The sequence below is a fragment of the Thunnus albacares genome, chromosome 24 (assembly GCF_914725855.1).
Source record: "Thunnus albacares chromosome 24, fThuAlb1.1, whole genome shotgun sequence".
Lineage (NCBI taxonomy): Eukaryota > Metazoa > Chordata > Actinopteri > Scombriformes > Scombridae > Thunnus > Thunnus albacares.
Genome location: NC_058129.1, coordinates 12,429,616 through 12,446,307, shown reverse-complemented (window position 1 = coordinate 12,446,307; position 16,692 = coordinate 12,429,616). Strand labels below are relative to the sequence as shown.

General features: G+C 38.1%; 2 protein-coding genes across 3 annotated transcripts in view; both read left to right on the top strand.

Moving 5' to 3' along the window:
- Nucleotides 1–16,692, top strand: part of LOC122976030 (protein NLRC3-like) — a 165,428-nt gene that overhangs the window by 2,533 nt on the left and 146,203 nt on the right. Inside the window, exon 2 of the mRNA XM_044344277.1 lies at nucleotides 3,632–3,701. The gene's annotated coding sequence lies outside the window, so the exon portion shown is untranslated. The remainder of the gene's footprint in view (nucleotides 1–3,631; nucleotides 3,702–16,692) is intronic.
- LOC122976031 (protein NLRC3-like) lies at nucleotides 8,808–13,410 on the top strand. Of its 2 annotated transcripts, XM_044344278.1 has the most exons (3): nucleotides 8,808–9,599; nucleotides 9,676–11,464; nucleotides 13,120–13,410. In XM_044344278.1, exons 1-3 carry the CDS (start codon nucleotides 9,359–9,361, stop codon nucleotides 13,379–13,381), a joined length of 2,292 nt encoding a protein of 763 aa, XP_044200213.1. In that variant the 5' UTR covers nucleotides 8,808–9,358; the 3' UTR covers nucleotides 13,382–13,410. The 2 variants fall into 2 exon arrangements, with proteins under 2 accessions (XP_044200213.1, XP_044200214.1); XM_044344279.1 differs by lacking the exon at nucleotides 13,120–13,410 and having other exon boundaries at nucleotides 9,259–9,599; nucleotides 9,676–11,468.

Sequence of the window (16,692 nt, the reverse complement as noted above, 5' to 3'; positions counted from 1 at the left end):
GGACTCAGACATGTGATTCCACTTATTGTGGCTGAATAGACTTGTGTGAGCATGTATGTACAGATTGAGATTGATTGATATCTCTCTGACTCTGCCGTTGAAGTTTTGAGACCTCACGTAATTGCCAGCACACCTCCATCCACATTCAACCTGAGCAGATCTAATCAAGTAGAAACTGAACACCTGTGTGGGTGTGCAGTGCTTATGATGAAATGTTTTAGATGTTTTAAGATAACCTGGCATATGCAGTTGAAGCTTCTTCCCCTTTTCAAGTAACCTTCTGGTCAGAATCTAGCAGCACAAATGGTCTTTTGACTCTGCAATATACTCCTCCAGGCCAGCTGGGAGATGTAGTCCTTCAAGCATGTCCTACATCTGACCGGATGTCTCAAAAAATTCTTTGTCCTTCAAAGTGCCTCAGTTGTACCAGTTGTTTTGTTTTTTTATATTTACTACAACGTTACCAGTTTAAATCCCAACACACACTTGTTAAGACAAATTTTATTTAACATTTACTATTGATGTTTCCTTGAGCATGACACTGAACTCAGCAACTACTGGATGAATTAAAGGAGGAGTTTTGAGGTCTCTCCGCCTCCTCAGGTGATTTCTTACAGGTAGCAGAAGTGAAACTAAATAGTTCAACGGAGCAGAGCAAATGGATAAAAACTGACGTCTGACGCAGGGTGAGTGTAAATAAAACATTCTTATTTACCATGAAAGTCTCAGTCAGTTTCTTCTCTGAGGACTGTAGAGGGGAGAAGAGTCAGAATGAACTTCTGTGGCTATAAAGAAAGGAAATAAAACGGGTAGATAACTTGTTTGTGTGGTATTTCCGGTGTTGTGTCGAACTCTTTCTCACGTAGCCCTCGCTGAAAGACCTGTACTACGAAAGCAAGTTCAACATACCCAGAATATATTTTCGGTATCTGGCTTCACTGAGCCTAACAGTGGCTGTCCAGACAACCAGGGGCCTGTTTCAGAAAGCGGGTTTAGTGAGATGAGGGAAACTCAGATAGCTAACTTAAGCTAGCTTAAACTGTGGATCAGTTACCGCAGTAACTGACAAACCCTGAGTTTCTCTCTGTCAGACACGCTGTTTGATTTCCTCGTTCATTCAGTCTGTATAAATGCGCATTCAGTAGCAGAGTTTTACTGTATGTCAGAATCAAAATCCTTGTAGGATATTGGTTTAGTTACTCGAGTTACCGTTTTAATGCACATCAGTCTTTCTTTTAACAGCGTTTTTTTTTCTCTCACATTCAAATATTACACAGCGTGAATTCAGCCTCAGCTCAGAATCAAACCTCTGCATGTCCTTCTGTTATAACACTGTGACACAAGACAGCTGTCAGTTTATCAGAGCAGCTCCTGCACTGAAATGTTTACTGCACATAATGTGTAATCTCAGTTTAATTTTTTTAAAATGGGTATGAAGCTTTATAATTATCTCTATCACTCATGATGTGATTGGTTGCACTGATGGAACATCATTCTTATAATATTGGAGATTATATATTAAAATTTTAAAGTGAGCAGGATCATGGTGCAGCTGCAGAATGTAGTTTGAAAGTGAGTTTTTTTAAATAGGGAGCATAGTCTGAACGTGTTTTAACAGCATTTCAGTGACAATGTTTAAATTTACTACATTTGTTGAAGTAGCTGAAATAAAGTCACTGAATGCTGTTGAGACAAGATACAAATAGACGTCTAAACATTTAAAATCTGCTGTATTTTAACCTCAACGCCTTTTCAAGTGCAAATCACCAAACACATTATTACTGGATCAGACTGAGTTTACAGTCATGTCTCTATGTCTTTGATCTATATATTCTTTAAATCTTGAACTATATTTTTCATCTTCAGTTGCTGCCTACCTGTGTTTTATCCCCGTCAGATTAAAGCTGAACTAATATATTTAAAATGTAATGTAGCTGCAGCCTGATACACAGTCAGATTCCACTTTATCATCATTAAGGAAATGTAAGTCTGGTAAATGATGAATTAATGGACGACACTGAATAAAACTTCATTGTTTGAACTTATTGACACTTTTCTTTGACTCTGGTTCTTTTTGTTAAAGATAAATGTGCAGCGTCCACATTCACATGAATGACTATCTCTACCTGAACTGGATTAAAATGGAGGCTCTGCCTTTTATTTACCTGTTGTTTCCACACTTTGGTCTTGGTTACAATATAGCTGAACATGTTACTATACTGCTTTGTCATACAGCATGTTGGTGTTCAAGTTTGCTTTCTGTTGAAGTGTAAAATGTTCTAAAACTGGTGTAAAATATTGTTGGCCATTCAAGTTTATACAGAAATCATGAAGGTTACACAGCATTTCTGATCTGATAACGGTAGAGATGGTCGTTATAGTGATGAGTTATGTTGCTTTGTTGACTGCACTGGTGGAATGAAATAAGAGTATTTATCAATACTCTTAATGGTTCTTTTTCATTACCAAAGAATTGGGGATTTTTGAATTATTAAAGAAAGAATAAATTCAGAACACTCAGCAAAGTCACTATATAAATTCAATAATATCTCACTTGAAAGAAATAAAAAAAATGTCAATAAAATAAATAATATTCCTGACATTAAAATACTGCGTGAAGTTTAAAAAGAATGAAGAACACAGACATCAGTCAGTATCTTCATCCTGTCCTCCTCCTCCTCCTCCCTCTGCTGCTGGTTGAGAGGAGGGGCTGTTTCATCCAGTAGCTAAATTTACAGGAATTTAACACATTTTAATACACAATAATAACTAAGCTAAACACAAACACCAACAAATAGAGCAGAGGAGAGGACAGAGAAGCTAGAGCGACCATAAATGACATCAAACCGTGATAGAGACTCAGCATAGATTCCCCGTTTACACAGGAGGCGTTCAGGTACAGTGTTGAGTGTAGGTCACCTGTGTTTTCGAAGCACTCAGAGCCCAAAACAAATTTCTATGTGGTTATGCAGGTAAAACCAAGGGAAAAAAGACTTGACAGCACTGTGAAAAAACATAAGAAACCCCTGAAGTCTAATGATGAAATTGTGAAAATGTGTATTCGAATGTAGGACGAAACTGGCATTAAAACAGACACATGCCCCCAAGAACAGCAACGTTTATGAATAGAATAAACAAAGTGTGTGAAAAAGGAGGGGTTGGTAATTATGAGCGACATCATCAGAACCATGAATAAAGTACTTAATATGATATGAGATGAAACGCTGATACCAAGTACCTGCAGAAAACTTCTGTTTTAGGAACAGCAAAAAGTCATATTCAACCAAGTGAAAATGTAAACGAGCCTGTAATCATACAACAGAAAAAGAAGATGTAGAAACACTAGAAATAATTTCCAAAGATTAAAAGTAGGCTAAGTTTTATCCTCACAACACATCTGATAAGACAAATTTTATTTAACATTTACTATTGATGTTCCCTTGAGGATGACACTGAACTCAGCAACTCAGTGTGAAGACCTGTCCTAGACTAACAAATGAAGGCAAAATTCAAAAGAAAAAAGTTATATAACACTGCAAGTTCTGGTAAATTACATGGTAATGACTGGAAGTTACACTCCAAACTGTATTTTAAAGGGTCAATGTTGACAGGATTGTGTGATTTCTTGTAGATGGCAGTACTGGAACTGAAAGTCTTCAACGGAGCAGAGCAGATGGATAAAAACTGACGTCTGACGCAGGGTGAGTGTTAATAAAACATTCTTATTTTACTATGAAAGTCTCAGTTTCCTCCCTGAGGACTGTAGAGGGGAGAAGAGTTAGAATGAACTTGCGTGGATATAAAGAGAGGAAATAAAACAGGGAGATAAGAACTTGTCTGAGTAATTTGTTTCTCTTGAATCTTGCTTTCTAATCTCACAGTCAGTGTTACTGGTTTACCTCTCAGACTGACTGAAGTCCACAAGATGAGTGCTCATGTGGAGGAAGAGGAGGGCAGAGCAGAGCCTCCAGTATCCAACGTTCTGTCTATGAAGAGTGACCAGTACAACAATCATTTAACGACCTTCAGTAATGAACCTGGACCATCAAACACAAAGTAAGAGAGCTGCTACTTATTCATTTATATGACTCATTAGGGCCCTGGCACTGAAAGTGTGAGGAACCTGTTGTTTTTGTAGAGATTATTAGGTCAGAGTGGTGCGAAGGCCTATTGTATCTGAAGCAATTCTTCTTTTTCTCTGCAATGAATCACATTTTTGAGGAGCTAAAGGTGCTTGAAAACTCACAAAACTTTGCACATGCGTCAGAAGTGAGGGGAAATTTATATCTTTTATAGTATTTGGGCGTCACCAGCAGTTTCCAAAGTGCAGTTATTTTATACCCGGAAGTCAAATGTTTTAGCTTCATTTGCCACAACTTCCATAGGAATGAACAGGGCCCCGTCTCTGACGCTGTATCCAGTTCTCTTTATACATCCATGCATGAGGCCTAAAAAGTTTGAATTCCGGGTATAAAATTACACAGATCTTCTCCATCTGTGGGGCCCTTAGAGCATGAGCACCAGAGACTTCCCCCAGCCTAGCCGGCTACTTCCAGCTACTTCTGGTTAAGCCTTTTCCCATGATTGTGTGAAAAACTTGTGAAAAATGCTTTTTGGGCTAATGTGCATCAAATGACAGACCTGGAAGTTATAATAATGCGGTTTGGCCGTTGTGTCAAACTGGCTTCAAAGCCCGGTGCTCTTCATGGGGTCTTGGGCTCAAAGTTGGGCTCGAAAATTCATGAAACTTTCCACATTTGTTAGAAGTGGTGGGAAATTACATGTTTTATAGTGATTGGGCTCTTTTGTCGTCATATCCATTCAGTCACATGCAAGGCTGAAAATTCCTTAGCATCGGGTTTGATATGAGTTACATAATTTAAATTTTCCCTGAAATATTTACCCAAATAAACAATTTCCAGTGTTCAAAAGACACCCTAATCATATTCTGGTTTATTAAATAATGAATTCACAATCAGAATATCAATAAATACAGACTCAAACAATTAATAAATAATATGAACGCATTCTGCCAGTAGAAATGGTTCATGTGCCTCTGAGCAGGACACAGTATAAATACTGAATGCAGGTTGTTATTCATGTGCAGGTGTTTGTTAAACAGCTAACAGGCTGCAGAGAGAAAACAGCTGCTCTGGCAGTGATAACTGTTCACCTTTATTAGTATTATCACAGTGCACATGTGTGCAGACACAAACTCCATGAAAAATCGCCACAGCTATGACAGTCGAATGACAGCTGATCCAGCTGTTATCAGAAACAGGCGTCGCTTCATGTGACGCTTCAGATGAAAGGATGTCCCATGTGTTTAAAAACATATTTCCTCGTTTCCTCTCTCCTCACTTGGTTTCCTTGCATCTTTCCTTGCATCCAAGGTGGAAGGGACTGAGATGCAAAGAAAGGATGCAAGTGAGGGACACATGGATGCAATTTAAGAGACTTGGGATGCCACGTACTGCACACAGGAAATTTTACCCATTCACACAGTGTCCGATAATCCTGAAAATTCAGAGCTGTGTCAACTGACCTCCAGCAGCGATACCATGGCTACCGCTCCCTCTGACGCATACCAATTAATTTTAATTACCTCTGCCAATGACATTATGTTTTCTGTTCCCTATGGTTGATTTTGTGTTTGTACATTAAAATTTCTACTAATATTTATTTGCTATCTAAAATTTAACACACATTCAAATCATTTGTCCCATCTTCCCCTTAGTATCTGTGACAGCTGTCAGTCATTTAGAAAAGCTGTGATCTAATCTGCGACTTAATATCTGCAGGAGCAGCAGTTTGTGTATTTAGAGCTCCTTCAATGGCTTTGTCATCAGAGAATTTATCAAGGATTCACATGATATGAATAAAAACATCTTGGTGGTGTTACAGAGGTCAGACAGACCACAGACAGAGAGCAGAGTCTCCAGCATCGGACTGTCTGTCTATGAAGAGTGACCGGTCCAACCATCAACCTCCGAACTTCAGTAATGAACCTGGACCCTCAGACACAAAGTAAGAGACTGTTTCTGCTGTAAACTGATTGACTAATGGCTAAATGTATTGCTGCATTAATGATCCACTTGTGTAGCACCGCCTACTCCATAGAGCCATCAAACACAGAGCCATGTTGGAATAAAGTATTATTTATACTTTTATTCATGATGCAGAACTATTATTATAGACACTGTTTCAAACTAAGATGGATCTTAATCTGCGTTTCATAGCCAGAAACTACAGATGGTATTTCTGTAGCAACCTGAGAACCTCCATGTCAGAATTTACACTTCAAGAAGATATTCAGACATCTTTGCCCTGACGTTGAAGTCACTGTAAAGATCTGCATCTATTCAAAACCTGAAAGAATGTGTTCCACATTTGTAATTAATTTTCTCATGTTTTTACTCAAAATATAGTTCAGGTCAGCTGTTATAAGCTACCAGATGTCATGTTGAATCAGTGCATATCATAATAGTGCATTATGTGGTGAAAAGGTTATTTTTGGAAATGCTTTGCTTTGCTCACCTTGATTATGTGTGTTTGAGTTTTCTCTTTAGCTAACTGCTTATATAAAATATGGTGAAGAAAATTAAGCTCAAAGGTCTACTTAATCTTTTGGAGCTTGCAGTTGAAAGCTCTGAATCATTAGTAAGTGGACCTTACTAATGCATGAAACACACTGTTACATGCTGTGTATCTTAGACTGCTGGTCTACCACAAGTTTTAGACCACTTCTAACCTCAATTCAAACCTAACTAACCCAAGATAAGCTACCCAAAGGGACTGTTAAGCAGTAAAGTACATAATCATCTCTCTTTAATGGAAGGCTTTTACAGTGAAGCAGCTGCAGGAAGTGTTGAGTTTGTGTTAATAGCAAACTACAAGCAGATCACGAAATGTTTAATAAGACAGCCAGATAAGAAACACAGTTAAGGGTTGTTTTCAGCAGAGAGACAAATAAATCTCTTGATGTCAGTTAAATATGTATTTATGAAGGCAGGAGAGTTTAAATAAAACACACGTATACTGTTCTCTGTGACTGTCTTCTAAATAACATAACAAACATTAACTTTCATACTGATACTTGTCAGTTTACAAAATTTAAATATGTATTTATGAAAGCAGGAGAGTTTAAATAAAACACACTTATACTGTTCTCTGTGACTGTCTTAGCTTCTAGACAGTGTCGGCTGTAGGAGTATTAATGCTTTATTATTTAATTACCTCGTTATTGTGGGTACCACCTCCTGTTTGGTTAGGATTTGTTAGTGCCAGGAGGAAGCACTAACACTTGTTCAGTGTAATCAATGAATCAGTCTCATAATCGTAAGTTCTTGTCCCAAACAGTGACCTCTGTTTACTGCAGCTCAAATGGACAAACAACCATGTATTATTAGCTCTAAAGAAATTATCTTTTAATTTTAACATTCTTCTACATCAACTCTTGATCACAAAGCCATGTTATGCCTTACTGTTGAGGTGTTTAGTCGTGCTAGAGACGTCATCTCGGCAGGTCCAACATTAGTTGGTGCAGCATCACCAGCGTTGTTTGGCAGTTAAAGAGCCTAGATCAGGCTTTGGACTGTGGGTGCGTCTTTGTAGATGCAGAGGTGTTTAACACCAGTAAAAGGGAGTCAAGCTGTTCCAGGCTGCTCTGAAAGAGTCTTCAGGACGGCTTAACTTCTAGTTTGCAGTATTGCTGTCAGAAAGCAGGTAGAGGTCCAGTTTAAAGCGTTGTTTTCTTCTTCAGGAGATTAAGTTGAGGATTCAGACTTTGGTTGGCTTGTAGTAACTTGAGTTGAGTGTCGAATAAAGTTTAATCTGACTACGCTCAAATCCTCAGTAGCATTTACTTAAAAATAAAATACTGTATGTGTTTACTTCAAAATTAAATTACTGTATCTGGAAATATGAGACTTAATGTTCCAAATAAAACAAAAACAAACTAAACTTGTTTCAGTAAAAGATTGAATATACATATACTTGGTTGGAGAACAAATGAAAGAGATGTCTTAAGAATTTTCCTCGAGTTCTTGGAGGTTTTGCAGTCTGCTTCTTCTGAAATAAAGGGATTTTTGGGGAAAGTCTAATTCTGAGTTTTTACATGCAAAAATCACACTTCAAAGTCACTGGGTCTGAACATTTACTGTCAGCTTGTATCATATTTGTAAAACTATTCAAGAAAACAGTGAAGCAGTTTACATACGTTTCATAATAAGTCAGCTCTTCTAAATAACATAACAAACATTAACTTTCATACTGATACTTGATGATGTTTAAGCATACAACCTTCACTGATTCAACTGTCTCAAAATATTTACATGTCTCAAACCATCTACACTGAAATAAAGTTTAATACTATAGTGAAAGGAACTACAGTAAGGAAACACATATGTGATTCGGTTACTTTCAGAAACGTATTTAAATATAAGCTCAACATAACTCTTACTTCATAATATAAAAGCATTCATTGTGACTGTTGTTTAACAATAAAAGAAAACTTTAAACTGAAATCCTTCAAATATTATATCTTTACATTCCTATTACTACTGAAAATTCACTCTTTCAATACAACTACTAGATCAAAAGTTAAACACTTAGGTGTTTTAAAATACAAATACATAGTTACCAAACATTCATCAACTCTTAACATAAGGAAATTTGACTCTTGTCACTGGAAGGCAGTATTGTTGCATGTAGTATAAAGTTAATAAAAGTTCATAAGATCAAAGTTTTAATATCTCCGTAGAAGATAGTCACACAACTATGAAAGTCATACCATTCTTCTTGTATTTACATGATATAACTTGCATAATGATTAGACGTTGAATTTACATGAATTCCAGGTTTGGCTCAGATTTGCAGGGAGGCTTCACAAAAGTCCTCAGGAATGTGGGTTATAGTTTATGGCTTTGGTGAGATAAGAGAGTCAAACCTAACTAACCCAAGATAAGCTGCGAAAAGGGACTGTAAAGCAGTAAAGGACATAATCAGCTCTCTTTTATGGAAGGCTTTTACAGTGAAGCAGCTGCAGGAAGTTTTGAATTTGTCTTAATAGCAAACTACAAGCGGATCACTAAATGATAAGATAAGAAACACAGTTAAGGGTTGTTTTCAGCAGAGAGACAAATGAATCTCTTTATGTCAGTTTACAAGACTTAAATATGTGTTTATGAAAGCAGGAGAGTTTGAATAAAATTAATAATTATTTCAGAGAAGAAGCTACACTTTTACTGTTCTCTGTGACTTTCTGAGCTTCTAGACAGTGTCGGCCAAATCTTAATATTTTTCAACAATCAATCAATGAAGCATATTATTGATAAAGAAATGTCTTTATAGAGAGAGGATGAGGAAGAGAAGGAGTGGTGTGTCTGTGGCGGAGCAGCTCTCCTGCTGTTCTTTGTGTCAGGAGGACGTCCTGAAGGATCCAGTCTCTACCAGCTGTGGACACTGGTTCTGCAGACAGTGCATCAACTCATACTGGGACCAGTCTGCTTCATCAGGAGACTTCTCCTGTCCTCAGTGTGGAAAAAGATCCAGGGCAAGATCTGGACTGCAGACAGACAGTCAGACCATCACTGTACAAAGTAAGACTGATTGTATTTGTGTTGGTGATAATGAATAATTGTCAGATGTTGAGTCTCACTTTTTTCTCTGTTTTAGTGAATGTTGCTCTCTGGGAGGTTTTACATGAACATAAGATCAGTCTGAGGAGGAGATGTGAACATGTGACTGAAGGAACTGATGAAGCAGGAAGTGAAACCCTCCTCAACAGCATCTACACTGAGCTCTACATCACAGAGGGACAGAGTGAAGAGGTAAATACCCAACATGAGGTGAGGCAGCTTGAGACAGCTTCCAAGATGAAGACCCTCCATGACACTCCAATCAGGTGTCACGACATCTTTAAAGTCTTACCTGACCAACAGAGACACATCAGGTTTGTTCTGACAAGCGGCGTCGCTGGTGTTGGAAAAACCTTCTCAGTGCAGAAATTCACTCTGGACTGGGCAGAGGGTTTGGAAAACCAAGATGTCGGTCTGGTGATTCTGTTTTCATTCAGGGAGCTGAACTTGATCAAAGATGAGCAGTATAGTCTTCTCATGCTGATCCATGATTTCCATCCAACATTGAAGAAGGTCACAGCAGAGAAGCTCGCTGTCTGTAAAGTTTTGTTCATCTTTGACGGCCTGGATGAAAGCAGACTTTCATTAGATTTCAACAACATGACGATCATGTCTGATGTCACACAGAAGTCATCAGTCAACGTGCTGTTGACAAACCTCTTCAAGGGGAATCTACTTCCCTCGGCTCTCGTCTGGATAACTTCCCGACCTGCAGCAGCCAATCAGATCCCTCCTACATGTGTTAACAGGGTAACAGAAGTACGAGGCTTCACTGACGCCCAAAAGGAGGAGTACTTCAGGAGGAGATTCAGTGATGAAGATCTCTTCAGCAGAATCATCTCACACATTAAGACATCCAGGAGCCTCCACATCATGTGTCACATCCCAGTCTTCTGCTGGATCACTGCTACAGTTCTGGAGCACATGTTGACTACAGACCAGAGAGGAGAGCTGCCCAAGACCCTGACTGACATGTACTCACACTTCCTGGTGGTTCAGACAAAGAGGAAGAAGCACAAGTATAATGAGGGACATGAGATGAGGCCACAGGAGCTGACAGAGGCAGACAGGGAAGTTCTTCTGAAGCTGGGGAGGCTGGCGTTTGAACAACTGAAGAAAAGAAACATCATATTCTACCAAGAAGACCTGGAGCAGTGTGGTCTTGATGTCACAGAGGCCTCAGTGTACTCAGGATTTTGTACAGAGATCCTCAAAACAGAGAGTGTGATCTTCCAGAAAACAGTCTACAGCTTTGTTCATCTGAGCGTTCAGGAGTTTCTAGCTGCAGTCTACATGTACCACTGTTACACCAGCAGCAACACAGAGGTACTGGAGGCCTTCCTGGGAAAAAAATACAGTCACTCATCCCTGGATGACTTCCTGATGGAAGCCATGGAGAAATCTCTCAGAAGTAAAAATGGTCACCTGGACCTGTTTATTCGTTTCCTTCATGGCCTCTCTCTGAAGTCCAACCAGAGTCTCTTAGGAGGCCTGCTGGGTCAGACAGAGAACAGTCAAGAAATCATCCAGAGAGCCATCAACAACCTGAAGAAGAAGAAGACCAAAATCTCTCCTGACAGAAGCATCAATATCTTCCACTGTCTGACGGAGATGAACGACTGCTCAGTACATCAGGAGATCCAAAAGTTCCTGAAGTCAAAGAACAGATCAGAGAAGAATCTCTCTGATATCTACTGCTCAGCTCTGGCCTACATGCTGCAGATGTCAGAGGAGCTTCTGGATGAGTTTGACCTGAAGAAGTACAACACATCAGAGGAAGGACGACTGAGACTGATCCCAGCTGTGAGGAACTGCAGAAAGGCTGTGTAAGTCTAGATGTGATTATCAACATTATAAATCAATCACTGCAGAACACACACATCTCTCATGTCCAGCTGTTCAGTCCAAAAAGTTTTAGATACTTCCTGTTGCCTCTGTACCCAACTCTGAAGAGCCCATTTGGTCTCCAAACGTTGTACTCTTTGTACCAGTAAGAAAGATAAACATTTTTAAGGGAATGTTTTACAGCGTTGAGAGCGAATGGGAAACAAAAATATTAATATTATAAAGCCAATATTACATTAATCATATCAATGTTACAGTAAAATGTATTGTAAATGTATAGTGCATGCTATAAAGTGTGAATCACTTTACATTAGAGATACACCGATGTGGAATTTCAGGGCCAAAAACAACCGATAATTGTTGTGTCTGATACCAATACAGTAACTGGTATTGGTAATCTTAAAACAGTGTAAGTTATTTTTGTTTGTAAGCTACGCTGGCCTTTTGCAAAGAGTCATCAACACAGAGAGCAGAGGAGAGAAAGGCAAGAGAGGCAGGACTGTACAGACTGTATTAACTCATGCAAGAAACTCATGATAAATGATGCACAAATCAAAAGAATGCCTGAAATCAATTTTCTTGGAGTAATAATAGACAAGATATAGAATGAATGAACAAAGAGGTGGTGTAGTTATTGTTTCTTTGCAAGTTATATTTATTCTCGTGTTGTTTTGAATGTTTTTTGGCTTTGATTTGATCGATAAAGTAGTAAAAAAGGGGGGTAGGACTAGAAAAGTTCTTTACTTCACCCTACGCCCTTTTCGAACATTGAAAGGTTATTATTTGTGTTGCTTACTGAAAGTTTGCTGCTATTTTTGTTTTTTGTTTTGTTTTGTTTCGCTGCCGATATATTTTATTTTGTTATTTTAACATGTTCAAAATGAAAATAATCTAATCTAATCTAATCTAAAAAAGACTACTATAATCTACTCTAAAACCATGTCTGCTCTGTTACTCTCAGTCTGCTCCAGTACCAACACAAGACCTGACCTTAAAAAAATCCCTGTTCACAACCAGGTTTACAATGACGTCACTAGTCCACAGTCACTGTAAAAAGGCTCTGCATTATCGGACACAATTATTGACTGAAATTCAATTACCAAAACAATTACAATACAGTAGTTACATTTTCTCATTTCTTGGCCAATAAAATATCAGCCACTGACATATCATACATCCCTCCTTTACATACATGCACACTGTAAAACTTACAAACTATTAAATTGTGTTCAGCTTGTGTTACAGCTGCTTGTTGCCAAAATTGTAAACCAGTTATTCTCACAACAATTGTTCTTCAGTTGTAACCAAAACTTTGAGAGCAAGAAAATCTTTGTAGTTGATGTGTTGACACTTATGAACACAGTTATTCTGTTTAATTATAAACAATGTTACATTTTACAGTTTATCCTTCTAGTTTTAATACAAATCCAGCAAAAGAACTTCAGGACTTAAGGATTTGTGTTTTGACAGTCAGCATTTTATCACAACAGACAGCATTTTACCATATATGCACTATATGGGGCTGCTGACCCCTCAAAACACAATTAGCTTTGTCATCAAAATGCATAGTGTCTATATCTATGATAAAAGTGTTTGATTTTAACATATTTAAATGTAATATAATTTGTAATAACAGGCTTAAGGACTGTGGACTCTCAAAGACTCACTGTGAAGTTGTGGCCTCAGCTCTGAAGTCCAACCCCTCCCATCTCAGAGAGCTTGACCTGAGTGAAAACTCCAACCTGAAGGACTCAGGATTGATTCTGTCTGCTGGATTGGAGAGTCCAAACTGTAGACTGGAGACTCTGAGGTCAGTTCACCGACTGTGTTTTCCTCTTGTACATCTTGTATGTACCCAGTTATTTAAATTCATAATAGAAGTTACAGATTTAATTTGATTCATTTGTATTTCACAAATCACTAAAATGTTTAAAATCTAAAATGACTGAACAGTTGGTTTCACTTTGAATTTAGTCTACCATCGAAAGGGTCTGATATTTGTAAGAAGTTATTGAAATTATTGGACAACTTTATGTTAGACCAATTTAATATTTAATATTTTTGGTACGTGTGTGAAACTCAAATCTATAAACCAAATGGGAAAAAAGTTCAAGACTTTCATTGCATATTCATGAATAATGTCTTATTAAACATTGAGAACACACTATTTTGTAGGAACTTATACATAAAGTCTCTCTCACACAAACTTTAAAACTCTCATACAGGAGTACAGACAAAGAGAGCAAATCATATTTCCAAATGCAGTTTCTATCTCAAGTCGTGTTTTAGCTGCTACACTGCAACATGTGCATGATGCTTCCTGGCAGAAAATGATGTTACTTTGTGTAGCTGCACCACCAGTTAAAAGGGAAGTCATGTGAAAGTCTGGTGTTTGGCACTGTTCACAGTCAGTCAGCGGTGATGATGAGAGTAAATCTGTGGTTGGAAATAAGTTCCTCAGTAGGAGGAAAATATTAGAGAGAGAGAAAGAAACTTCCCATTCATTCTGTATTTCGTTTGTGGATTTCGATGGTGTAAAAAAAAACAGTGAGAGCTGCATCAACCAGATGTTGTTCTTCGTAGATTGTCACATCTCAGTAGCCAATGGGATTGTTTGCATGAATCACGTGACACAGACAGCGCAGAATATCTAAACACAGAGCATCGCTCAACTTTAGCTCATAGTTCTGAGTGACAGAACAAACATCAGAATTCAAAATGATGGAATAAAAACGGTAAGATTCATATTATTGTTGTTGAAAGTTCAATCAGTGAAAACGAGTCAGTGACCGTGAAAACATAAACGATGGACAGATAAATAACGGTTTGCTACAGATGGTAGTTGGTCAGCTAACGTTAGCCTGGCACTGGTCAAGTTCACGTTTATCCTACTAATTGCAAGTAAATTACACATTATTATTAAAAGAAAATAACAAGCAGATAGATGTTTAATTGTGTCCTGTAGGCTGTATTCCTAACTGTTGGCCTGTGTGCCCGGTGGGTGTATGAACAGGCTGAATATACTGTACATAACCACCTAATATATGTATATGAAGTAACGTCATTGATTTATCTCATCACTCCTCGCACTCTTCACTTCTTTACACTATTTCAATCCTGTTTACAGTTCACAGAAACGGTTTCACCTGTATATAGTCATTCCTTGTGTATATTTCTGAAAATTGTTGTGTTGTTATTCTGTGTAAGAACATTGAGAGCCACTAAAGCGGAGTCAAATTGCTTGTATGTGTAAACATACTTGGCCAATAAAGATGATTCTGATTTGTAGGATAAAGTTACGGGTTATTTACCATTGAAGGCTCCAGCAATTTTGATTAAATGTTAATTAATTGTTAGATTTGTCCAACACATCTAGTCTGATCTAATTAACCTCTTAAGCCCTAGGCCTCTGACTCAGGCCCCTGCTCGAAAATGGCATACTCAAAATAAATACAGTATAGCTCTGCAACTACAACGTTTATATGAACACTTTCTATATCATAATAAAGGTAACACATATGAGATTTGTGCAGAGGTGTAAGCATCAGTATAGATGTTACTGGGTCAGAGTAAATGAAGATGGAACATAATAAATGAAAGATTTAATTTCCACCTAAAAAAAAAAAACAACTTAACAGTAATATAGTAAATATCCCCTTTGAAATTATGCAGTTGCAGCCCAAAACCTCTAGTAAACCATAAAACATGTGAACATTACCTGTCCCAAAAATGATGCTAAGAAGGTGAAGCAGAGCAAAGTTAGAGAAGTTTTAGTGGAGAAAAAATTCCGAATTAGCTATTAGTAATTACATCAAATGTAATGTAATCCTAACGTAATCTGAGCAACGATCTCAGCTAACCTGAGCAATAGGCATCAATATCTCCGGAAACCATTGGTCGATTTGGACCATATTTGGACGCTTTAGGCCTCTAATCAAAGCTCACAAACTCCGCTATCGATTGCTTTTGACTGAATCTGTGTCAGTACTACGATTCAACCACTAGATGGAGACATAGACCGTGTGTTCGTATGGAAGGCTTAGACGATGGCCGACTTCACTCTGTCCTTCCTACTGGGATAGTGGATACAGAAAGGCTGTAATCAGCTCAAAATGACCCAGAGACATCGGAGTAGCCATTACTAGTGGTTTTATGCGGCCAGACGCAACTTTTGATTACAAAAACAGCAAAGGTAAGACACAATTTGTAGTTGTTAATGTAAAAACGGAGGTTTTTCTTTATTTCTTCGGCGTTTTTTCCAGTGAGTTTTGGTCGGATAGTGATAGGAGTTATATTGCTGGAATCTGTGTAATCTCGGGATTCATTTAATGTGTGTGTGGATAGCGTGACATGAAAGATATCAGGGGCGCTTTTTGTTACACGCTCACAATTGCTTGGTGTTTGACTTGTGTTTCGTTTAGGTAGAAATGGTTACGCTAGCTTACTAACCGAGCTTCTTCTGAACAAAACGGTACGTGGTGTGATTATGCTCTTCCGTGTTAAATACCCTGTAACGCGTTTGCTTCTACGACGGCAGCGCTGCTCCCGCCGGCGGGGGCGCTCGGGCTGTCCTCTAGTGAAGCTGGAAGTTGTGCAGCTGTTTGCTGTGTTTAATGCTTTGGATATTGGCGGCCAGTTGTTGAATAGCAACAGACGAGAGCTCTGTAATTTATAAATTAAGTCATTATTTGTGTTATATATCATTTAAGTAACCTGGTGTTTGCTTTTTTTTTTTTCTTTTAACTCCTATTGTAGTCTACTCTTATTTTGTGTCAAACATAGTTAATGGTAAATGGTAAAATGATGTTACTTTATGTACAGTACATAGTGTATAGTAGGTGTTTATCTACAGTATATAACTTGCAGCCTGCTCAGATATACAATAGTGAGTGAAATATTACACATTTTATATTTTAGACTAAAATAAATGTATATAATTTGTTGGTACAGTGGGCATTATAGTGTAACAATGTAAATGTGAAACAGGTTACCCCAGTCTCCCCACAACAGACATCATCTCGTTAGTTTAATATAAAACAATCTGCATACCTGATCTATATGATGGAGTGATGTGTGTTTACTGTAGCTAACGTTAGTCCAGCTGCTGGAAACAGCTGCTCAGCTGGACGGATGTCCCGGGGACGAAACAATACTGTTGCTGTGACTTTATCTGTCCATTTACTGCCACCGCTAAAATGCATTTATACTC